This window comes from Budorcas taxicolor, chromosome 3 (assembly GCF_023091745.1).
Source record: "Budorcas taxicolor isolate Tak-1 chromosome 3, Takin1.1, whole genome shotgun sequence".
Classification (NCBI taxonomy): domain Eukaryota; kingdom Metazoa; phylum Chordata; class Mammalia; order Artiodactyla; family Bovidae; genus Budorcas; species Budorcas taxicolor.
Window position 1 is genome coordinate 112417875 of NC_068912.1, and position 22365 is coordinate 112440239.

The following is a 22365-nucleotide window of genomic DNA, read 5'->3' on the forward strand; positions in this document are numbered from 1 at the left end:
TGTACTGCATAATCTGTGAATAAGAAAGCCTCAGGTAAAGGCCCAGGATCAAAATTCAAGCTTGACTATTGAGCAGCGACTCTGCTAGAAGTTTGAACTTCAGTCTCTCACCAGTGGGAAGCCAGAGGAGGTGTTTCAGCACGAGAGAACAAAAATAGAATAGTTGTGGTTGCTCATTGTTAAGATTTAAAGAGAAAGTGAGGATGGATTAGAGGGAGAGTTTAAGAGAAGGGAATGTTCGTTACAAGGCTCTTGCAGTTAAGTTCAGGCAAGAGATGTTGAGCATCTGAGCTAAGACAGTGGAACAGGGAACGGAGAGGGTACCGGCTCAGCGGATGGTGGAAAAGAGGTGAAAGGGAGAAGGTCAGCTTGGACCACACTGGCATCAGCCAAGAATGGAGGCAGGACCTCTTGCACAAAGGCTTCCGTCTGCCTTCTTTCCTCCCTTGTGGTTCGGGCCCCAGGGCCTCACGCGTAACCTCAGATCTATGTGTCATTTGGCCACTGAGTACTCAGACAGGAGCCTGTTCAGGTGACTCAGGCACACACACGGTCTCACTGCCCTCTTTCTTAGGGCCCCCTGCTTCCCCATAACAGAGCTCCAACGTCTTTCTCCCACTCTGCCACTCTTTCCTTCTCTGCTAAAAACAATGGGGTTTTTTTGGTTCTGGTCCATAGGAACCAGCATAGGAGTCTGTGGTGACCCTGGCATCCCAGCCCACGGCATCCGTCTGGGGGACAGCTTTGCCCCGGGCAGCCTAATGCGTTTCAGCTGTGAAGCTGGCCACGTGCTCCGGGGATCATCAGAACGAACTTGTCAACCCAACGGCTCGTGGAGCGGTGTGCAGCCTGAGTGTGGAGGTAATGTATGTGACCATTCTGCTTCTCCCCTTTGCCTGCCCCAAGGTCTTCCCCTGTTTTCCTACTCCCTAGCGCCTGCCCTCACCCGCACAGATAAAATCAAAGGCCCCATTTAAACCCTTGGCCAGGTGGTGAGTGGACATCAACAGAGAGTTCACGTTCATCTCATTAGTAATCCAAAGGCAAACATAATCCCCACCCTAACCTCAGAAGGGAAGAGACCAGGATAAATTAAGTTTTGCAGATTTGCTCACTTGTTTCCAGATAGCTTCATTCAACAACCATGTGCCAAATGATATAGTATATGCTAGAGACACAGTGGTGGCCAAGCCAGACACACTTTCCCCTCTGGAGCTTACAGTTTAAGATTAAACAAACATCCAAAGTGCCAAAAAAAACACAAAATCCAATTTTACAAAACACTTTAAAAGTAATATAAGCCCTTAATGATGGTTCCTGGGATGGCCTCAGTAGGGGAAGAGGAAAGACACAATATACAGTCATCATCTAGCTAGGGAGAAGTGGGAATGGAATAGAGAAACAGGGAAATATATAATTACCAGGCAGCAGCACCAAGGGCTCATTAAGGTAAGAGCCATTAACTTTAAGTGACAGTCAGCATTAGTCTGGGTTTTTGTTCAAGCACATTTTGCTGCATAATTTTGGACACAGGGTAGGTGAAGCATTATGTGTAGTTAGGGTTTTACTAGGTAATTAATAACTAAGCATCGGTGACTAAGGCATAAAGAAAGTGGCAAGGGAGAGGAGGGTATATACAAAGCAGTGATTTGTGACGGATGTTAGCGTCTAGGCTGGGGATGGAGGGAATAGGATCATCAGTGGAGTAAGAGGCTATGAAAAGGTGACAAGATCATTGGATTATAGGTCCCAATCACCAGGAAACAAATTCAGAGGGAGTGAGCTAAAGAAATACACGGCAGTGGTTAGAGAATGGGCTGCATGGACTTGAGATTGCGGCATGGTCCTGGAGAGCAAGGGGAGATGCTCTGGCCCATGTTCGGGGACACCTGCCCAGGAAATGACACAGATGGGGTCAGTGCCCTCTCCCACTTGTCGCTCCAAAGTCCTGCCTTTCTGGGGGTGCAAAGTTAGTTTTTATAGGATTTTGTAGGCATAGTAAGAGGCATAGTAACCTTGTGGTAAGGGGTGTATTGGCAAGGAAAGAATTTACTATATTCTTACATATCCGCTGTGACCAGGTTCCCTTTCTTGCCGCCCAGACCCCAGGATGGAATCAGTCACCATGTCAGGAGGGTTCAGGGAACAGAAAGTAGGTGGCTAAGAGTTTCAACCTGGAAGCAAGTATTTGTTGAATAAGGTTGTGTGTGTATGTAACATGTATACAACTCTTTGTGACGTCCCTTGACAAGCTCCCAGTTACCTTTCAAGGTTCTACTCAAATTCTTATCTCCAGCCTCAGTAAGCCACTCCCTTCTTAGTGCTTTTTTCCCTTTAAGTGTAGCACTTGCCACATCATATTTTAATTCATCTGTTTATAGGTAGGTTCTTAAGATAGACTGGGCTCCTCAAAGACAGGGGTCATAGCTCGGTCATCACTGCATTTCCAGTACCTACGCAGCACAATACTTGTTGAGTCAATGGGTACTAGGGCTTATCTGCTCTGCAAAATGATTCTTATCATTTTGGGACTATGGGACCATGTAAATGTCATACATACTTACAAAATAAAATTAAGTGAAAAATTAGAAACAAGTAATCTCTATCAAATATCAAAATGGAAACAAATGAACTTAACTATGTGTCAAGCTGGTGATTTAATAACCCGGAGAATTATTTCAGTTGACTTGAAAAAATGAAATTTGAATATGGTATATATATCCTAAGGACAAAGAACTGCAGTGAAATCTTAAACTGGTTCTAAAACTGTATGGTTTTAGCAATCATATTGCTGGTAATCAAATTGGAGTGACAATTCTGAAACTGTTACATGTATAATACCATCCTCTATATGGATAAAGCAAGTTAAAATTATTTATTGTCATTAAGAACCAAGATTTTAAAATAAAAGATGAAAAAGTTAAGGAAAAACTCTTCATTCTAAACTTGGCTTCGTGATATCAGTATAAACTCATAATGTATTTTCAATCTGAAAAGTTATTTTCCTAATCTAAGTCTAGAATCAATGACCAGCTCCATGGCAGTGAGTACCCTTAATGCCCAGACTGTAGGTTTTAAATCCATTGTCCATTAAAAGGAACCAGAGCTCTTTAGGGAAATGACTGATTCCAGGACTGGGGCAGGAAACACACAAAATTAACATGGAAACTCTTGTCACTCCAGCAAGGAATCTACGAAACACAACTGGGTCATGTCAGAGGAACTCAGGAGCCAACTTGAAAGTGTTTCCATTCGTCAGAGATGGAATAATTTGAATGTCAACAAAAATAAAAGTGACAACAGAAGGCAACATAACAAAGAAACTTAAATCTATGAATTCAAATGATTGTCCTTTGGAGCTTGCTAGGGAACCAACTAATTATTCTCATATATGATTTATTTTTTTTAAATCAAGCATTAGTCCAACCTTCCTATGTGAACTCTATTTCAGGGTAAGCAAATATTTGATGATGGGCAAGTTCTTTACTAAAGAACCCGAGCTAAAGCAGAAAGAATTGTGGAATTGATCAACAGGGATCTGCTGTCGAGCACAGGAAACTCTGCTCAATATTAAGTGGCAACCTAAGTGGGGAAAAACTTGAAAAAGAATAGATACATGTGTCTGAATAACTGAATTACTGCGCTTTATACCTGAAACTATCACAACATTGATAATCAACTACACTCCGATATAAAATAAAAAGTTAAACAAATAATTTAAAATTTTTTAATTTAGAAAGAAATGTAGAGTTAAAATGATACCATTTCTATCCCCTGATGAATCTGGTCAACAATGTTTACTTTCTACTGAAACCATTAAATGGCAACTAATAGGAGCTTAATAATGCCAGATGAGGCAGGCAGACGTGACCCACTGAGCAGCCTCAACATCATTAACCAGGAGGCAGCCAGACATTCTGTGCCTCTAATGTGATGTGATAAGAAAAACACAAAACCACTTGCGAAGTACCTTTGTCAAGTAGAACTTGACTGCGGTAATGACAGAGGAGCATATTGGACAATGCCTCATGCACCAAGTTAGCAAAATCCAGAAAGTGGGAAGTTCTACCAGTTAAATGCCCTGATTTCTGTGACAGATAAATTATAGGAAAGGGTAATCCAGTAACCTCTGGATTCAGAGAGTCTTAGAGACATGCCAATCAAATGTCATATGTGGACCTTTATGATTCAAACAAATCAACTATTTAAAAAAAAGAGATACAGACAGAGTCTTGAGGAAGCCTAAGCACTGCTTGGCTATTTGGTGATACAAAGGAATCGTTTAAAACTTTAGGTGTGATAACAAAACAGACATGGTCTTTAACTTTTAGAAATCTTTAAAAATCCCTCCAGGTCTCTCCTCCTCTTCTGAGGGTGAGATGATCAGACATGGGAGCATCCCAACAGGGATGCTTTCAATCCACAGGCTTCTGATGTAACCTGTGGCCTCCACTCTGGGCAGGACTTAGCCTAACCCCAGGGGATGCCTGCCGTTGTTCTGATGAGTAATGTGTTCTTTCGGCTTCCTAGTGATCTCTTGCGGGAACCCTGGGACTCCAAGCAATGCCCGAGTCCTGTTCAGTGACGGCCTGGTTTTCTCCAGCTCTATCGTCTATGAGTGTCGGGAAGGCTACTATGCCACAGGCCTACTTAGCCGGCACTGCTCGGTCAATGGCACCTGGACGGGCAGTGATCCGGAGTGCACAGGTGAGAGCCTCTGGGCTGCATGGCAGTGGGGCTGCTCCACGCCAGAGGAGAGGGCCGTCTGCCAGAGACTGGGAAGACTGGCTGGCGCTAAGGGACGTGACCCGGAATGAGGATCATACAGATCGCCTCCATTTACTGAGCACGTTCTGTGGGACTGCCCCTGATCTTTTGATGCTCACTGAAATCCCCTGTGAAACTAGGAAAGTGAAACTCACTCCATCGTGTCTGACTCTTTGTGCCCCCACGGACTACACAGTCCATGGGATTCTCCAGGCCAGAATACTGGAGTGAGTAGCCTTTCCTTTCTCCAGGGAATCTTCCCAACCCAGGAATCGAACCCAGGTCTCCTGAGTTGCAAGCGGATTCTCTACCAGCTGAGCCACTATTAGCTCTGCTTTCCCATAGGAGACAAGTGAGGCTCAAGAGAGCTTCAGAATATGTCATTGCTGTTCTCCAGGCTCTGGCCAGTTCCTGGGCTTTCTTTTACTCTTTCAGGGCAAACCCCCAGTGCTGAGCCTGATTCTCTTTCTACCTTAAAGCTGCTGCCATCTGTCATCCTTGTTAGCTCCATTTCTCCCTTCAGTCCATTCCCGCCCCAGCCTGGCTTCTCTTTCTTGCTTCTCCTAAAAGCAACTCCAGACCCTTTTCCTTGAAAAGCAAATCGCTGTGGGGCCCAGATGGAAGGAAGTGATTATAAAAGGGAATCTTATACAACATTCTCCCTTTCAGAGTCCTAGCTGCGCTTCCAGGCTCCATCTGAAATCCCCTGTCAGCTTCACTGTTGTTCCGAGGTCAGAGCTCACCAATCCCCACCCTCACTTGATACCGTAACACAGAAATGACCACTGTGTCAGTCACAAGGCCCTGCTCCTAGTCCACCAGGCCCACGGAGGCCTCCTGGGCAGAAGAGCAGTCAGTAAGATGCCCTTCCCAGCAGACAAACTGTCTTATCAACACATCTTAGGTCCATCGTGTGGTCCATCAACACATCTTAGGCTCTTCAACCTGGAAACGTCCCTCCCTCTGGTCCCCAGCCTCATTTATGCAGGGAGCCCTCTGAATACTTCCTCTTAGAGGAGTGGGCTTTACATGAGCAAGATGGGTTTCCCAGCCCCAGTTGCTGGGGTGTGTGAGGATGGTGCCGCAAGGACGGGGGTGTAGGACAGCCTTTTCAGGGAGACTTCGCTGCGAGGAGTTAGAATGAACGGCACCCCAACTGGGAACCTGGGAGGAGACGCGACATCCCTTCTCTGACAGTTTTCCTTCCCAAACATGTGGGGAGTGATCAGGATGGTGTTGGGATGCTAAGGAGGAAGGAGTCTGTGCTGGGAGTGAACGAGGCTCTGTCTCCACGTCCTAGTCATAAACTGCGGCGACCCTGGGGTTCCAGCCAACGGCCTCCGGCTGGGCAGTGACTTCAGGTACAACAGAACTGTCACCTACCAGTGCGTCCCTGGCTACATGATGGAGTCGCACAGGGTGTCTGTGCTGAGCTGCACCAAGGACCGGACGTGGAACGGCACCAAGCCAGTCTGCAAAGGTGTGTCTGGGGGCTACAGATGTGTGGACGCAGGGCTGGAGCAGGTACAAAAGCTTTGAACACCTGGAAGGGAGGGGATGATGATGCAGAGCCCTAATGTCTTATCTGGGGGTGTGCGAGGTGGGAGTGGTCCCTGAACATCTGCAAGGAGGCAGTGGGAAGGTCCTGGGCCTTGAACCTGGAGGACAGGGTGGTGCAGGGAAGAGCGCGTGGTTGGAAGGTGCAACGAGACCAAGCTCCCAAGGGAAGAGGGGTGGCTCCTGATTGCTCTCACTTAGCCCGGGCTCCCGGAAGGCCAGTTGCCTCGGTGCCGATGGCAGCCCTGGTTCCCCAGGGCAGCCCCAGCACTCCGCCTACCTTGGTCTCCCCCAGCTATCATGTGCAAGCCGCCTCAGCTCATCCCCAACGGGAAAGTGGTGGGATCCGACTTCATGTGGGGCTCAAGCGTGACGTACACCTGCTTGGAGGGGTACCAGCTCTCCCTGCCCGCGGTGCTCACCTGCCAGGGGAACGGGTCCTGGACTGGAGAGCTGCCTCAGTGTTTCCGTAAGTCACTCACAGGGGGCCTCCGGGGCACCCATTTGCTTGCTCCTCTGCTTCCCCGCTCAGAACTCTGCTGCTGGAAGGCCTAGAATGAAGCTCCCCTCTCCAAATCAGGGAGCTTTGCCAAAGATCACTATTAAGAAAGGAAGGGATCTTAAAGGAAGAATGTGAGAGTATCTTCATTGAGCCCTGGCTCCGGTCACTGGGTGGCGTCACAGTGGAGGGAAATTAAACCAGATACGGGAGATGCTTCCTAACTGGAAGAGCTGTTAACTGGATGGGATAGAACCCAAAGATGGAGTCAGAGGTGGGCAGGTGGGGCAGTGCTAGAGACATGCCTGACTTTAAGGATGAGACCCTGCCCTGGGACGCTTGTGGTTTTCCAGCGAGAGGATCATTTCTTATCTACCTGCCCTGATTATGTCTTGAAGAGTCCCAAGTCCTTTCCAGGGCTCATTTCTTACCTCATCCCCCAGAGAAGGAGATTCCAGGTCACTTATTCATGTCTTACCCCATAATCGGGCTCTGGAAGGTTTTCTCCGTGCCCATGCTTTGGACAAATGGTAGGACCTATTTTTTCTTTCTGCTTGACATTTACCTAATGCTGCAGAAAACTGTCGACATAACTCACGACACTGTTTGGGGGCCTCTGAAACTTTACTTCAATTTGGGAAATTTCAGCAGAGATGAAGGCCAGTAAAAGTTGACCCAGGACAGGCAGCATGAGTTTTCTGGTTAAGCCTTTTGGCCTTGACATCCCTTCCAGGAAACATGAGGAGGATGGCAAGTCTCCGGGTTCAGTCTGGACACCTTGCATTTTCTTGGGAAATAGCTGAATTGCTTTTAAACAATGAATCATGGTTATCATTTCTAAAAATGTCCTATATCTGAAAATACAAAGAAGAATGAAAGAATCATCTGAACCCTCACTTCCCAAAGATAACCAGTTAGGCTTGTCATTACACTTCCACACAATCACTAAGCATTTTTGCATGTATAGCAGTATATACGCAATTTTCTATAAATGGTATTGAATCATGCTGTTCACAACTTGTGTTCATTGATAGGCCATCAGCTCCTTGCTCTGTCAATATGTACTAATCTATACATCATCCTTTTTAATGGTTTTAAAAAATTCCTCTATTATAAATGCCACGCCATTTTAATCTTCACCTACCAGTGATAAATTTGGATCTCTCTGGTTTAACCATGTTACAAACAGTTCTGCAATAAACAGCTTCAAAAGGAGCATTTCTTTACCCTTGTGGTAAAGTCCTGGGAGTGAGGATGCTGGGCCATGTAGCACACTATTCTTCTTGATACATGCTGCCAAAGTGTCTTCTAGAAAAACTGTTCCTATTTACACTCCCACCTGCAGTTGATGAGAATATTTCTTGACTCACACCCTCATAAACAGTTGATTTGGCCATTATTATTTACCAACCTGAGAAGTTTTAAAAGATGTCTAAGATTTTAAGATATCTAAGATTTTAATTTGGAGAAGGCAATGGCACCCCACTCCAGTACTCTTGCCTGGAAAATCCCGTGGATGGAGGAGCCTGGTAGGCTGCAGTCCATGGGGTCGCTAAGCGTCGGACACGACTGAGCGACTTCACTTTTACTTTTCACTTTCATGCATTGGAGAAGAAAATGGCAACCCACTCCAGTGTTCTTGCCTGGAGAATCCCAGGGACAGGGGAGCCTGGTAGGCTGCCATCTATGGGATCACACAGAGTCTGACATGACTGAAGCGACTTAGCAGCAGCAGCAAGATTTTAATTGGCATCACACTGCTTCTTAGCAGAACTGGGCTGCCCTTTCTTTGTCATCCAAGAGTTGCTGCTTCCTGAATGTGGGGACTTTTGATCAGCTCAGCCTTTCATGGACTTCTGATTGGTCCATCCAGGCTCTCCAGATTCCAGGACCAGGCTTCCATTTGATTTTTGCATCTGATTTCCAACCTCTTAACTCTGTGTACACACACACACAAACACACACACACACATACACACACACAAGCATAGCACAAAGAATGTTCCTCAGGCTTGAAGTGATGTCTTAGGGAACTCTGACTTCCATAGTCAGTTTTTTAAGATCCTCTCTGCTGATCCAAATGAAATGGACACTCTTAGACCCTGCTTACTGTAGGGTAAGTGCACAGTCTTTGGAAGGACATTGGGCGATACAGGTCAAAAACTGCAAACGCGCTCAAACCTTTAAAGATAATAAGTTCACGCCTCAAGAATTCTCCTAAGGAAATAATACAAGTTAAACAAAAGCCACATGAAACTTTATAATAATAGAATGTGCCTAAGAAGAGGGTTGTGATCAGCTGTAATCATTTTGTACAGCATCTCACTGCAGATTTGTGTAGCCCGTAAGCGATAATAATGACATAAACACGGGACATGTTGACAGAATAGCAAGAGAACAAAGCAAAGTCAACAGCACCTGGACACGGGTTTGCAGGCACACACGTGTTTCCACACAGCTGGACAAACGCTAGAAGGGAAGGAGCACAAAAATGCAAAACCTGTGGGTAGTCGAGTGAGTTTATTTTCACTCGATGGTCAGAACTTCCTGTAATGTTACTCCTTTAGGTGGATATGATGACTAAGAAGCATTTGAATCTGGAGAGGAGAGGAAGCCACAGAGCGGCACTGAGGCAGGTGCAGCGCTGACGCAGGGCTTCTCCACAGCCAGAGTTCAAGGGGAGCCAGGAGGAGAGCAGTGCAAAGACCAGTGACTGGGTGGCGGTGAAGGGGGGCGAGCAGACTGAGCTCTAGACAGCGACTTGGACCTGCCTCTCTCCCTCTTCTCCCCAGCTGTGTTCTGCGGAGATCCTGGCATCCCAGCCCGAGGCAGGAGAGAGGACCGAGGATTCTCCTACAGGTCGTCTGTCTCCTTCTCCTGCCAGCCCCCTCTGGTGCTGGTGGGCTCTCCGCGGAGGTTCTGCCAGTCAGATGGGACATGGAGTGGTACTCAGCCCAGCTGCATAGGTGAGAGGTGACCGGGAGCAGGGTGTCCCTGCTGGGTGGACATCCTTCTTTAGGGCCCAAGATGACGAATTTTCTTCCCTATCTCATCTGCAAAACGGAGCAAGTGCTCCTCTGAGCTCCTTAAAACAAGATGTGAAGTAGCCAGGGTTCATATGCTGCCGGGAATCATAGCCAGCTAGGGGGTGACTCGAGGGGAGAGTCCAAAAGGCCAGGCCATCGGGACATGCCTCCATCCCCTTTCTCACGCCTGCTTCTCAGGGTGTGCAGGGACCACCAAAGTTTCTGTGACCGTGGTCTGTTTCTTTGTTTTTGCAATCCAGACCCCACACTGACCACATGTGTGGACCCCGGCATGCCGCAGTTCGGGATACAGAACAGCTCCCAAGGCTACCAGGTAACGAGGTCCACCAAGCTCAGGTCTCTGTGCCTCCTGTCCCTTCCGGTCACTGTCAGTCTCAGAGGACCCAGGGGGCTTCCTCAGGACAGCACTGGGGGTGGACGAGACATGGGGACCTGAAGAGAGAAGCAGCCTGTCTCTTTAAGCCATGCAGCATGGCAGCCCCTCTCCCCGCCCCGCCCACCCACAGAAATGGGCAGGTGTTTCCACCAATCAGAGAAGCTGGTGTGGAAGAGCAGGATTCACGTGTAGCTCCATAGACACTGCTCAGTAGCCCCGTGTGATGGGGACAGGGTGTTTACAGGAATACAGAAATGAGTGAGACAGGTAAACCTCCTGTCCCCAGGGAAGCCATACCCTATGGGGCCCACACCCGGTGGTCAGAGCAAGCAGGTGCCACATGGGAGGCTGGCCCATCCCAGCCAGATACAGGCTCCAGAGACACATCTCAGAGGGAGCTTCAAAAGGAAAGGATTTGGACCTGGATGGGCCCTTCTGAGCAGAAGGAAGCAGGAAAGGAGGGAGTATGTTCAAGGCAGGACAATGAACCGGAGCCCCCGATGTGCCCAGGGGAATATCAGGGACCACACCGGAAATGGCAGGTCAGGATCTAGCCAAGCAATGACATTTATTCATTCACAAAGACCACGTTTGACAAATATTTACTGCTGTAAACTATTCTAGGCACTAGGAATACAGTGAGAACAAAACAAGCCAAGTGCCTCTAAGGGCTGGTGATGATAAATAAGCAAGATCATTTCTGCAACCAGCAAGCACTACACGCGGCTCAGTACACAGGGGTGTGGCAGGGAAGTGGGGGTGCTGTTTTAGGAAGTATAGTGAGGGGAGAGGTTTCCTGAGCTTGGACTGTGGTGCCCTTGTGAGAAGGGCGGGCGTACCTGGCAGAGTCGGCCCCAGGGCAGGTTGCGGGACTAGAAAGCAGGCCCACCAGCAGGTCCAGAGGATAACGAGAGAGGAGAAGGATGTGAAGCCCAAGTGCTAGCCTGGGTTTGAAAACCTCCTTCACTTCATTTGGCACTGCCCTATGAAGTTAAATATTCACACATCCTGTGACCCAGAGGCCCCAGTCATAGGAACCAACCCCGGAGACACTCTCATACATGTTACCAGGAAATGAGGAAAACCATGGCGTGGCCACAGCGTGGTTCGTCCCTCAGCAGTGAGAAGGAAGGAACCATATCGCCACACAACTCAGATGAATCTCAGAAACAGTGCTGAATGTCAAAGGATACTATTTCAAGGAATATTGAAACCAAGAAAAACTTACTCTCTTTAGATATATATGTTCACGTGTGTGATAGTGGGCTTCCCATATGGCGCTAGTGGTAAAGAACCCACCTGCCAATGCAGGAGAGGCAAGAGACACGGGTTCGATCCCTGGGTTGGAAAGCTCCCCTGGAGGAAGACATGGCAACCCACTTCAGTCTTCTTGCCGGGAGAATCCCATGGAGAGAGGAGCCTGGTGGGCTGCGGTCCATGGGGTCGCAAAGTGTTGGACACGACTGGAGAGACTTAGCATGCACGCACGCACGTATGTGACAGAATCACTCTCTAACGGTGCAAGGAAATGAAAAACACAAAATTGAAGAGACTGGTTATCACTGAGGGAGCCGAGCAACACGACAGAGAAGGAACACCTAGATAGTTACAACCTTACTGATGCTGTTCCAGCCCATAAGTTGAGTACCAGGCTCCACTTAAAGTGCCCATTTTATTGTGATGATTCAGGTCTATATATTTGCCATATATTCTTCTTACACACCAAGTATCACCTGATAAATTTTAAAAAGAGAGGGGTGTGAACTGGGTCAGGTCGGGCCTTGAGACCATGATAAGCATTTTGGATTTTATTCTCCATGTCATGGGAAACCATTTAAAAGGGACTTAATGTGACCCATCATTTGAACTATCATTCAGGACCCTGAGGTATTAGGGGTTAGGAATGGAAGAACTTAGAAAGGACAGTACTTCAGCATCTCGAGAGAACGATGAGAGAGGGACTGAGCTGAGCGGGGGCAGCAACAGTGGACGCAGAGTGGACATAGTGGACCTACAGAGATTCAAAGGGATCAGGTGGAGATTCAAAGGGATCAGGTGGAGATTCAAAGGGATCAGGTGGAGATTCAAAGGGATCAGGTGGAGATTCAAAGGGATCAGGTGGAGATTCAAAGGGATCAGGTGGAGATTCAAAGGGATCAGGTGGAGATTCAAAGGGATCAGGTGGAGATTCAAAGGGATCAGGTGGTAGAGCCAAGAAGACTTACTGATGGATTGGATGGAGGGGTCGAAGGAAAGGGAGGAAGCAACAATGACCTGAGGGTTTTTATTTGCCCAGCTGGGTGTAGAGAGGTGCCATTTGTTGAATAAAGTGATGAAATACAAAAGTGGGCATGGAGACAGGCCATGGAAGTTAAGTTTCACCTTGAGTTTGATTTGCTCCCAGGCATCATAGAGACATGTGAGGGTTTTGAGCTGGAAAGCAGTGTGATCTGAGATGCACTTTAGGAAGCTGAGCTGGCAGCGTTCTGCCCCGTGGATTGGAAATGGAGAGATGGAGCTGGTGGTTGCAGGGACTATCAAGTCAGACAGTGAGGGGCTAGTGGAGGGTGAGGGTGGAGCAGGGGGAGAGATGACAGGGAGGGTGGCAATTCTGCTCATGAGATATTTACAAAGCACAGCTCTAGATTCTACAGGGGACATGTCCTGAAAAGAATTTATACATTCATGGAGGGAAGAGACATGCACAGTAATATTCTACTTCCCACAGTTCTTCACATGTTAGAAAATGCTTCCAAACCCACCCCCACGTTTGTGCGTCCCAACATTCCACTGTAGTTGTGGCGGGGCCGTTCATCCCAAGTCTGCACCAGAGGGGCTGAGATGTAGAGAGTTTCGTGCAGCCAGTGGATGCCAGAGCTCACAGCCAGGGTCTTCTGATTCTGAGTCAGGTACTCGGTCCATTGTACCGGACTGAGTTATATCCCGCAAGAGCGTTGACCTGGCCCAGGGAGTTGGTGGAAGCCTTGAGGAAGAGGCATAATGTAAGCTGCCTCAAGGGATAAGTAAGATGGAATCAGGCAGGGAAGCAGAAGGGTGGGTAGCAGTAGGGTGGTGGGGAAGTAAGCAGTCGAGGGATGGGTGTGAAGCATCACTGGATGGAAGGTGATCCTGGGAACCTCCATCCCGGCCACAGGTTGGAAGCACCGTGCTCTTCCGTTGTCAGAAAGGTTACCTGCTCCAGGGCTCCACCTCCAGGACGTGTCTCCCCAACCTGACCTGGAGTGGAACGCCACCCGACTGTGTCCGTGAGTGCTCCCAGATTACTCCTCTCAGCAGCTCATAACCGCCCCGACCTGGGCCTCCAGGATGTGCTTGAATGCTCTGAGTGACAGGGAGCTCACAACTTCTTCTTGGGACTGTAGTGATCTCATTGTAGTCCTTACCCCTTGGGGCACCCACCCCCAGAAGATATTTCTGCACAAAAGCCTTTCTGGTATTCAAAGGCAATTCCTATGCCTTAGCAAAGAAAAAGAAAGAACTTTCCCATGGCTGCAGATACCAACAGTGACAAGGCCCACCCTCAGGATAGAAAATTTCAGGCTTTTGACTATAGTTACTCCCTCTCCCTCAGGAAAAGTGCCTGGGTTCCCTCAGGGTCAACTTAGTCATTATCCACAGGACCTCCGTCTTGACCACTTGCATAGACATCAAGGCTGGGGTGGGGTATGGGCGGGGATGCTGGCCATGAAAGCCCATAAGGGAAAGGATGGGGCTGTTCCATTGAGAAACAGGGACATGGGGGAGAGGCCTCCTGGAGACCCCAATCTCCCCCTACCCAGCAGTGTCTTCCCTCTCATCCAGCCCACCACTGCAAGCAGCCGGAGACACCAAGCCATGCCAACGTTGGGGCGCTGGACCTGCCCTCCATGGGCTATACGCTCATCTATTCCTGCCAGGAAGGCTTCTCCCTCAAGGGCGGCTCCGAGCACCGAACCTGCAAAGCAGATGGCAGCTGGACAGGCAAACCACCCATCTGCCTGGGTGCGTGTGCCCCCTTGGTGAACCTCTCCAGGGTGGGAGGCCAAAGGACACAGCTGAGCTTGAGTGAGAGGGCCAAAGAAAAGAAAGAAGTGTTATTTCCAGAGGCTGGAAAATCTGCTTCTGATTTTCTGAGGTGTTGAGTCTAGGAGATGAAACCAGAGCAATCTAAAGAGCTCATAGTGAAGCCATCCCAAGTTTTATCTTTCTACCTGAGCTTGAACACTCCCCCCAGGTGTTAGGTATAGCTTCCCTTGTAGCTCAGTCAGTAATGAATCTGCCTGCAGTGCAGGAGATCTGGGTTTGATCCCTGGGTCTGGAAGATCCCCTAGAGAAGGAAATGGCAACCCACTCCAGTATCCTTGCCTGGAAAATCTCTTGGACAGAAGAGCCTGGTGGGCCGCGGTCCATGGGGTTGCAAAGAGTCGGGCACAACTGGGCGACGAACACTTACTTACTTAAGGGTTATACTTAATCATCAGACAGAGAAAAACTCTGTGTTCCACTAAACTGGAATAATGCATTATGCATATATGCATATCATAACCTTGATAAAACAGCACCCACTCACCTATCCCTCAGGGTCACCAAGAAGTCCCAGACCTCCCTCCTCCTGTTCTTCATTCATGTGGAATCTCGTTCCCCGACCAGGGATCAAACCCAGGCCTCCTACATTGGAAGCATGGACTGTTACCAATGGACTACCAGCGAAATCCCTAACTCTTCGTATCATTCTGAGAGGGGTCCCTAGCATCATCAAAGTAGTCCACCACCTGGTCTGAGAGGATAAGTCCAAGATTTCAAAGACCCCATTGACCTAATATCGGTGAGGTGGCCTTTATTTTTTCTAATAGAGCAGAGACTAGAGGCTGAACCTGTCTCCTTCCCTTCTCTTTCCCCAGCAGAGGTCCGGCCCAGTGGGAGACCCATCAACACTGCCCGGGAGCCTCCACTCACCCAAGCTTCTGGTATGTCTAGAGCTTTGGCTCAAGAAACTGGTGTAGCTTCCTTCATCTAGTTACCCAGGAACATGCACATGAGTTTCTGAGTACTCAGTGGAAAGGCATGGAAGCAGTCTACAGAGCCCAACAGAGTTCCGCATCTACCTCCCAACCCCAGGTGGACCTCAGGAGGAAGTAAGCTTGCGGGAAACAGAAAACGCATCCAGAAGAAAGACCAAAGCCTTCTAGAAACATGTCCAGAGCTTCAAGCTCTGGAGCCACAGACTGCCCCAACCCCTCCTGGCACAGGTCCAGGCAGTGTGTGGCCATACAGACACAGGTCCTGCTGAGGGAGCTTGCTGGAAAGGGTTTTATGTTTTTAAGACAGGTATTGTGTCTTTCCAAGTGTGATGTCCAGAACAGGCTCAGAACTACAGGTGGGGCCTAATGCAAAATTATTCTAGACTTATCATATCCTTTTTTGAACCATTTTCTTTTATTTACCATATTAGTGTGTGTGTTATACAAAAAAAGATTAGATTTGGCATCAAGCTCAATTCAAGTTCCGTTTTGGTCACTGACCAGCTGTGTCCTTGGACAAATAACCTTCACCTCTTGAGCTTCAGTTGACCTTTCATTAAAATAGGATTCATGATACTCTCCTTAGAAAATTACTATAAGGATAAATAGCAGTTTTAGTAGCTGTCATTCATTTTATGCGTTTATGTTTTAACAATCATTTAACGCCTGATGAGGTAAGTGGGATGGCCCCCATTTACAGAGCTACAGGTGTGGCCTGCACAGGTGAGGAAGTGGAGGCTCTTGCACATGGTCAGACAACCGATAAGGGAGAGGCCAGGGTGAGAGTCCATATCTGCCTGACTGCCTTTGTCCATGTTCCTATCTACAGCTTAATGCTAACGCTGGTTTTCTCTCCTCTCTTTTTCCCTTTCTCCATCTTTTCAACCCCTTCCCTCTTGTTTGTTCTCCTTCTCTCTTCTAGTTCATTCACTCCCTTTCTCTCTCTCCCTTCCTCTCTTTCTCTCTCTCAAACACACACTTTGATTTTTTCCTTTTTCTCCATCCACTTCCTCTCTCCCTCTCTTTCCCTCCACCCATCCACTCTGAGACACACAGCATCACAAGGAGATCAGAGCACTCCAGCCCTGCCCCACCCCGGCATGTTAGACGCTGGGGAAGACAGTCTAAGGGCGTGAACTGGGGTCAGTCATCAGGGGGCCTCAGTTCTGCCAGCACATGTGAAAGTCCCTCTCACATCTGTTTCTTAACTCCTGTAGTTCCTGGGGATGTTTTTGCCAAGAATTCCCTATGGAAAGGGGCCTATGAGTACCAGGGGAAGAAGCAGCCAGCCATGCTCAGGGTGACTGGTTTCCAGGCCATCAACAGCAAGGTCAACGCCACCATGATTGACCACAGCGGCGTGGAGCTGCACTTGTCTGGTAAGGTGCAGGCCACCTGTGGGAAACCTGCCAGATGGTGAGGGTGATGGGCACACGCTCAAACGTCACTTCCTCGCGCTGTCCTGCAAGGCTCAGATTGGTCTGGTAGTCAGGGAAGAGGAAATGTCCATTCGTCTTTGTTTACATGGTAAAAGCACCACCGACTACAGGGAAATGGTTAGATGGGAAACATTAGTAAATTGAAAGTAGGAAAAAAAAAAAAAAAAACTCTTACAAGTAAAGAAAGATAGACAGATATCCCTAAAAACCGAACCTAAAATAGAGGCAGATAACTCCCAGAAGCCAAAGTACAGTTAATAAACAAATGGAAAAATACTTTTAGCAATAATCAAAAGAAGTGGAAAATGTCACTTTCCGCTTATTCCACTTTGTTTAAGCCATAAATGTTGGTGCTAGTCCAGTGAAGGTAGTACTGGCCAAAGTATGAAAGAGTGTAGTTGAACAAAATAATTTGGCAGTTTGTATCAAGAGCCATGAAAATGAGTGGACCCATCAATTACAGTGCTAAGAATTTTTATCAGAAGAAATAGTTATAGAGGGAATCAAACATTTGTGAAAAAAGAATGGGCTAATTGTATAACATAACACCTGGGAATAGAAAATTGTCTCAAAAGAAATGGATATATTAATTATAGTATGTCTGCTGGATAAAATATTATGCCAATTTGGGAGAAAGTACACCCACTATACTGCATTTAAAATTTGACTTCAGTTTTTAAAGGGAAAAAAATATATTCGTAAGAAAGAAAATTGAAAGTAATTACACCTATGTGGTTAACAGTGGTTATTTCTCAGAAATGAGACCAGGAATGAATTTTCTTTCTTCATGCATCTCTGCATTTGCCAAAATTTCCCCAATTTTCAAATTTTATACAATCAGAAAAACTAAATGTCTTGGAAAGCAAAAGTTTATTGAATAGATGGGCAGATCAATGGAAGCATGAGTACATGTGGATACACAACCCAGCATGCGTCACACTCATTCATGCGTGCACACGCAAACACAACTAGTGTTCACATTCACTCAGTTGCTCTAAAACGGAGTCCTAAACACATCCGCACGCTCTGGTACACGTGCCCTCATGTATTCCCTGCACCCACTGAATTATAAGCACACCATGTGTTAACTGACCCTTACCATATACAAAACCCCATTTCCTTTACTCTCAAGCACACATGTCTCAACAGGAACACAACCACAGACCAGTAATCCAGTTGTTTATTAGCACACATACGCACATTCTTGCATATCCTCACATTTCAGCCTACACAAACTTACAGGCCGCACTGCACTTACCTAACTCCAGTTATACATGGATGTTTATAGCAATACCTACACATGAAATCCTGCTCGGGGATGTCCCTGGTGGCTCCGTGGTAAAGAATCCACCTGCCAACACTGGAACACAGCTTTGATCCCTGCTCCACGAGGATCTCAAACGCCGCAGAGCAGTGAAGCCCGTGTGCCACAACTCTTAAGCCTGTGCTCTAGAGCCTGGGAACCACAGCTCCTGAAGCCTGTGCACCAAGAATGCTCTGCTGCAAGAGAAGCCGCTGCAGTGAGAGGCCCATGCACGGCAACTAGAGAGTGGCCCCCACTCACAGCAGCTGGAGGAAAGCCCCAAAGGCAGCAGAAACCCCACACAGCCAAAAACAAATAAATAAATTTTAAAAAAATCCTGCTCAGACACTCACACCCACATACCCACAAACTTGCGTTTTGAAAATTTACCAGATCTTTCTGAACTTTCTCTTCCCAGGAATTTATAAGAAAGAAGATTTCCATCTCTTCCTTCAAGTTTACCAGATTACAGGGCCTGTGGAGATCTTTGTGAATAAGTTCAAAGATGATCACTGGGCTTTAGATGGGCATGTAAGTTCAACAGAACCTCACTCAGGCCTTGACCTCCCTGCCTCCTTGCCCTGTAACTGATTCCCATGTCCCTGGCCAGAAGGAGGGGGACGAAGTGGGTGGAAACTCTTAGGATCGACGTAGCGACTTGGGAGGAGGGCTTCTATGGGGCCAGGACTGGGACCAAAGGTGTCCCCATCTGCTAGTGAAGTGAAAAGACAAAAAGGGCCAGGAGGCTGAGTCTAGAGGTTGGTGTATCTGAGTGAGATAGATTCTTAAGTGTGAGCAGAAAACAGAATTATAACCCACAAGGACCCACTGTCCAGCACAGGGAACTCTGCTCCATGCTCTGTGGCAGCCTGGATGGGAAGGAAGCTTGGGGGAGAATGGATACATGTATATGTATGGCTGAGTCCCTTTGCTGTCCACCTGAAACTATCACAACATTGTTAATCAGCTATGCCCCAGTACAAAGTCAGAAGTTTAAAAAAAAAAAAAAAAAACTGGCTAAAGATGAAAAAGGAAAAGAACAGAAGAAATGGGAGGTTGGCAGCCCAAGAGTAAAGTCAGGCGGGTTGAAGGTCACGAGGTGGTGGTGGGAGCTGGGAGAAGGTGGTGAGTCCCAGGCACACACTGAGCATCTTCGCACACTTAAGGATCTAAACACCCTTGAGGGTGGTTCAGCATAGCTTGAGTTACCAGGACCTGGGGAAAGGAGGCGGCTCCTCAAATCCCCTTGTGGGAAAGACTTGTTCCTCGCACGGGCCTTCTTCAGGTGGAATCCAGGTCTGCGGGGATACTTCTCTGCCCAGACCTTTCAGTTTCACAGGGAGGGGTGTAGAGCAGTCACCCGTCACTCTGTCAGCTTCCCTGTCTTGGGTTACTGAGCTAGAAGGGGAGGGGCGGGAAGGAGGGGGAGGTCCTGAGGCCAGAGAAACAGAGAGCTGAGTCAGGGGGCACCCTCACGGCCAAGACCAGCTGGTAGAGGGCTGAGGGTTGAGTGACTTGCTGTGGACCTGCCACATGGGGTTAGTTCCCGGGGATTCTCGAGAGTATTCTGTGGATGCCCTTGGGTATCCTTGTCCTGGCTGGCTTTAATAGTAGAAGTCCAGCTGCCGTGCCAAGACAAGAGACTCCCCCATACTGAGAGGAGGGCAGCCAGAGGCGAGAGAACAAGGGTCAAACTTGGGAGCTGGAGTGCAGGCCAGGGAATAGGTGTTAGGGGTGCTCTGGAGGGCCGGGAACCGCCAGAGCCGCTGCCTGGGATGACAGCCAACCATTGGACCCACTTCTGTGTCACCCAGGCTGTATCTGGGGGGATGGGAGGGGACGTCAGCCTGGAGCGCAGTGGACAGAGGGCTGCACCTGGGGCTGGAGCGGGAGTCAGAAGGGACACCAGTAAGACAGACATCCTCAGAGTTTGCATGTCTGTGTCCGGGACACAAGCCTCACAGAAGCCAAGTGCAGAGGGAGCCAGAAGCAGTTATGTCCCCAGCTATCCGCCTCCAAAATTAATAGCTTATTGGAATAGGGATGAATACCCCAAAGTATGTTCAGTCTGCGAAGTAAGTTTTCATCATGGTTTGGTTTGTTCCACAGTGTTCTAAAACTCTTTTTTTTTTTTTTTTTTTTTTGCACAATAAAACAGTTAACACGTATCTAGAGCCTATTAAGTGCTCTAAGCATTTTATCTGTATTCAGTTTAGTTCAGTTCATTTCAGTCGCTCAGTCGTGTCCGACTCTCTGCGACCCCATGAATCGCAGCACGCTAGGCCTCCCTGTCCATGACCAACTCCCGGAGTTCACTCAGACTCATGTCCATTGAGTCAGTGATGCCATCCAGCCATCTCATCCTCTGTCGTCCCCTTCTCTTCCTGCCCCCAATCCCTCCCAGCATCAGAGTCTTTTCCAATGAGTCAACTCTTCGCATGAGGTGGCCAAAGTACTGGAGTTTCAGCTTTAGCATCATTCCCTCCAAAGAAATCCCAGGGCTGATCTCCTTCAGAATGGACTGGTTGGATCTCCTTGCAGTCCAAGGGACTCTCAAGAGTCTTCTCCAACACCACAGTTCAAAAGCATCAATTCTTCGGCGCTCAGCTTTCTTCACAGTCCAACTCTCACATCCATACATGACCACAGGAAAAACCATAGCCTTGACTAGACGGATCTTTGTTGGCAAAGTAATGTCTCTGCTTTTGATTATGCTATCTAGGTTGGTCATAAGTTTTCTTCCAAGGAGTAAGCATCTTTTAATTTCATGGCTACAGTCACCATCTGCAGTGATTTTGGAGCCCCTCAAAATAAAGTCTGACACTGTTTCCACTGTGTCCCCATCTATTTCCCATGAAGTCATGGGACGAGATGCCATGATCTTCATTTTCTGAATGTTGAGCTTTAAGCCAGCTTTTTCACTCTCCTCTTTCACTTTCGTCAAGAGGCTTTTTAGCTCCTCTTCACTGTCTGCCATAAGGGTGGTGTCATCTGCATATCTGAGGTTATTGATATTTTCCTGGCAATCTTGATTCCAGCTTGTGCTTCTTCCAGCCCAGCGTTTCTCATGATGTACTCTGCATAGAAGTTAAATAAGCAGGATGACAATATACAGCCTTGACATACTCCTTTTCCTATTTGGAACCGGTCTGTTGTCCCATGTCCAGTTCTAACTGTTGCTTCCTGACCTGCATATAGGTTTCTCAGGAGGCAGGTCAGGTGGTCTGGTATTCCCATCTCTTTCAGAATTTTCCACAGTTGATTGTGATCCACACAGTCAAAGGCTTTGGCATAGTCAATAAAGCAGAAATAGATGTTTTTCTGGAACTGTCTTGCTTTTTCGATGATCCAGCAGATGTTGGCAATTCGATCTCTGGTTGCTCTGCCTTTTCTAAAACCAGCTTGAACATCTGAAAGTTCACGGTTCACGTATTGCTGAAGCCTGGCTTGGAGAATTTTGAGCATTACTTCACTAGCATGTGAGATGAGTGCAATTGTGCGGTAGTTTGAACATTCTTTGGCATTGCCTTTCTTTGGGATTGGAATGAAAACTGACCTTTTCCAGTCCTGTGGCCACTGCTGAGTTTCCCAAATTTGCTGGCACATTGAGTGCAGCACTTTCCCAGCTTTATCTATACTGACTCATATCAATCTCGCAGCAACCCTATGACATAGGGACTGTTATTGTTCCCTTTTTAAAATGAGAAACTGAGGCACCAACAGATTCAGCAACTGGACCAGGAGAAGTAAAAATATCTCCCTCCTACAAGCAGTCGGAGCCCTGCCCCCTCCCCAGCGCCTCGACCTCGCCTGGGTGTGGGCAGAGAGCCGATGTCCGCGGGGGTGACGAGCGGCGGGTGTCGCCAGCCAGCGTGTTTGGCAGCGGGCACCTGTGGGCATAGCTCCTGGCTGGCAAGACCTCTGGCTCCTTCTGGCACACCTCCAGGGTTTGTGTAGGTGGAATGTGAGGAGCCACATGAATGTGCGTATGTGTGTTAATAAACCAGATTACCCTCTCTGTGCCCACCCTCACAGGTCTCCTCAGAGTCCTCTGGAGGCACCTTCGTGTACCAAGGCTCTGTCAAGGGCCAAGGCTTCGGGCAGTTCGGCTTTCAAAGACTTGGTAACTAGCACATGTCCCTGGAGTGTGAGCTCGAGCGTGTGATGGGGAAATGTATGTGTTGGCGTGGACGGCAGGGGATGGGTGAAGTTTAACAGTCTGGGGTGGAGGGGGGGGCAGTTCTTAGCCTCTCTAGGGCCAGGGATATCTTTGAGATTTTGATAAAAGCTGTGACATACCTCTTCGGAAACAAGCACAGTACATGATACAGGCAACCACGGCCAAACCGTTTCCTG

At 47.9% G+C, this 22365-nt stretch overlaps 1 protein-coding gene across 1 annotated transcript in view; it reads left to right on the plus strand.

Moving 5' to 3' along the window:
- Positions 1-22365, plus strand: part of CSMD2 (CUB and Sushi multiple domains 2) — a 678376-nt gene that overhangs the window by 654403 nt on the left and 1608 nt on the right. The window contains exons 57-68 of the mRNA XM_052636874.1: positions 679-861; positions 4531-4707; positions 6068-6247; positions 6620-6793; positions 9616-9789; positions 10110-10183; positions 13401-13512; positions 14069-14248; positions 15151-15213; positions 16485-16646; positions 18428-18540; positions 22045-22132. Of these exons, the coding sequence (XP_052492834.1) occupies positions 679-861; positions 4531-4707; positions 6068-6247; positions 6620-6793; positions 9616-9789; positions 10110-10183; positions 13401-13512; positions 14069-14248; positions 15151-15213; positions 16485-16646; positions 18428-18540; positions 22045-22132 (1680 nt within the window). The remainder of the gene's footprint in view (positions 1-678; positions 862-4530; positions 4708-6067; positions 6248-6619; positions 6794-9615; positions 9790-10109; positions 10184-13400; positions 13513-14068; positions 14249-15150; positions 15214-16484; positions 16647-18427; positions 18541-22044; positions 22133-22365) is intronic.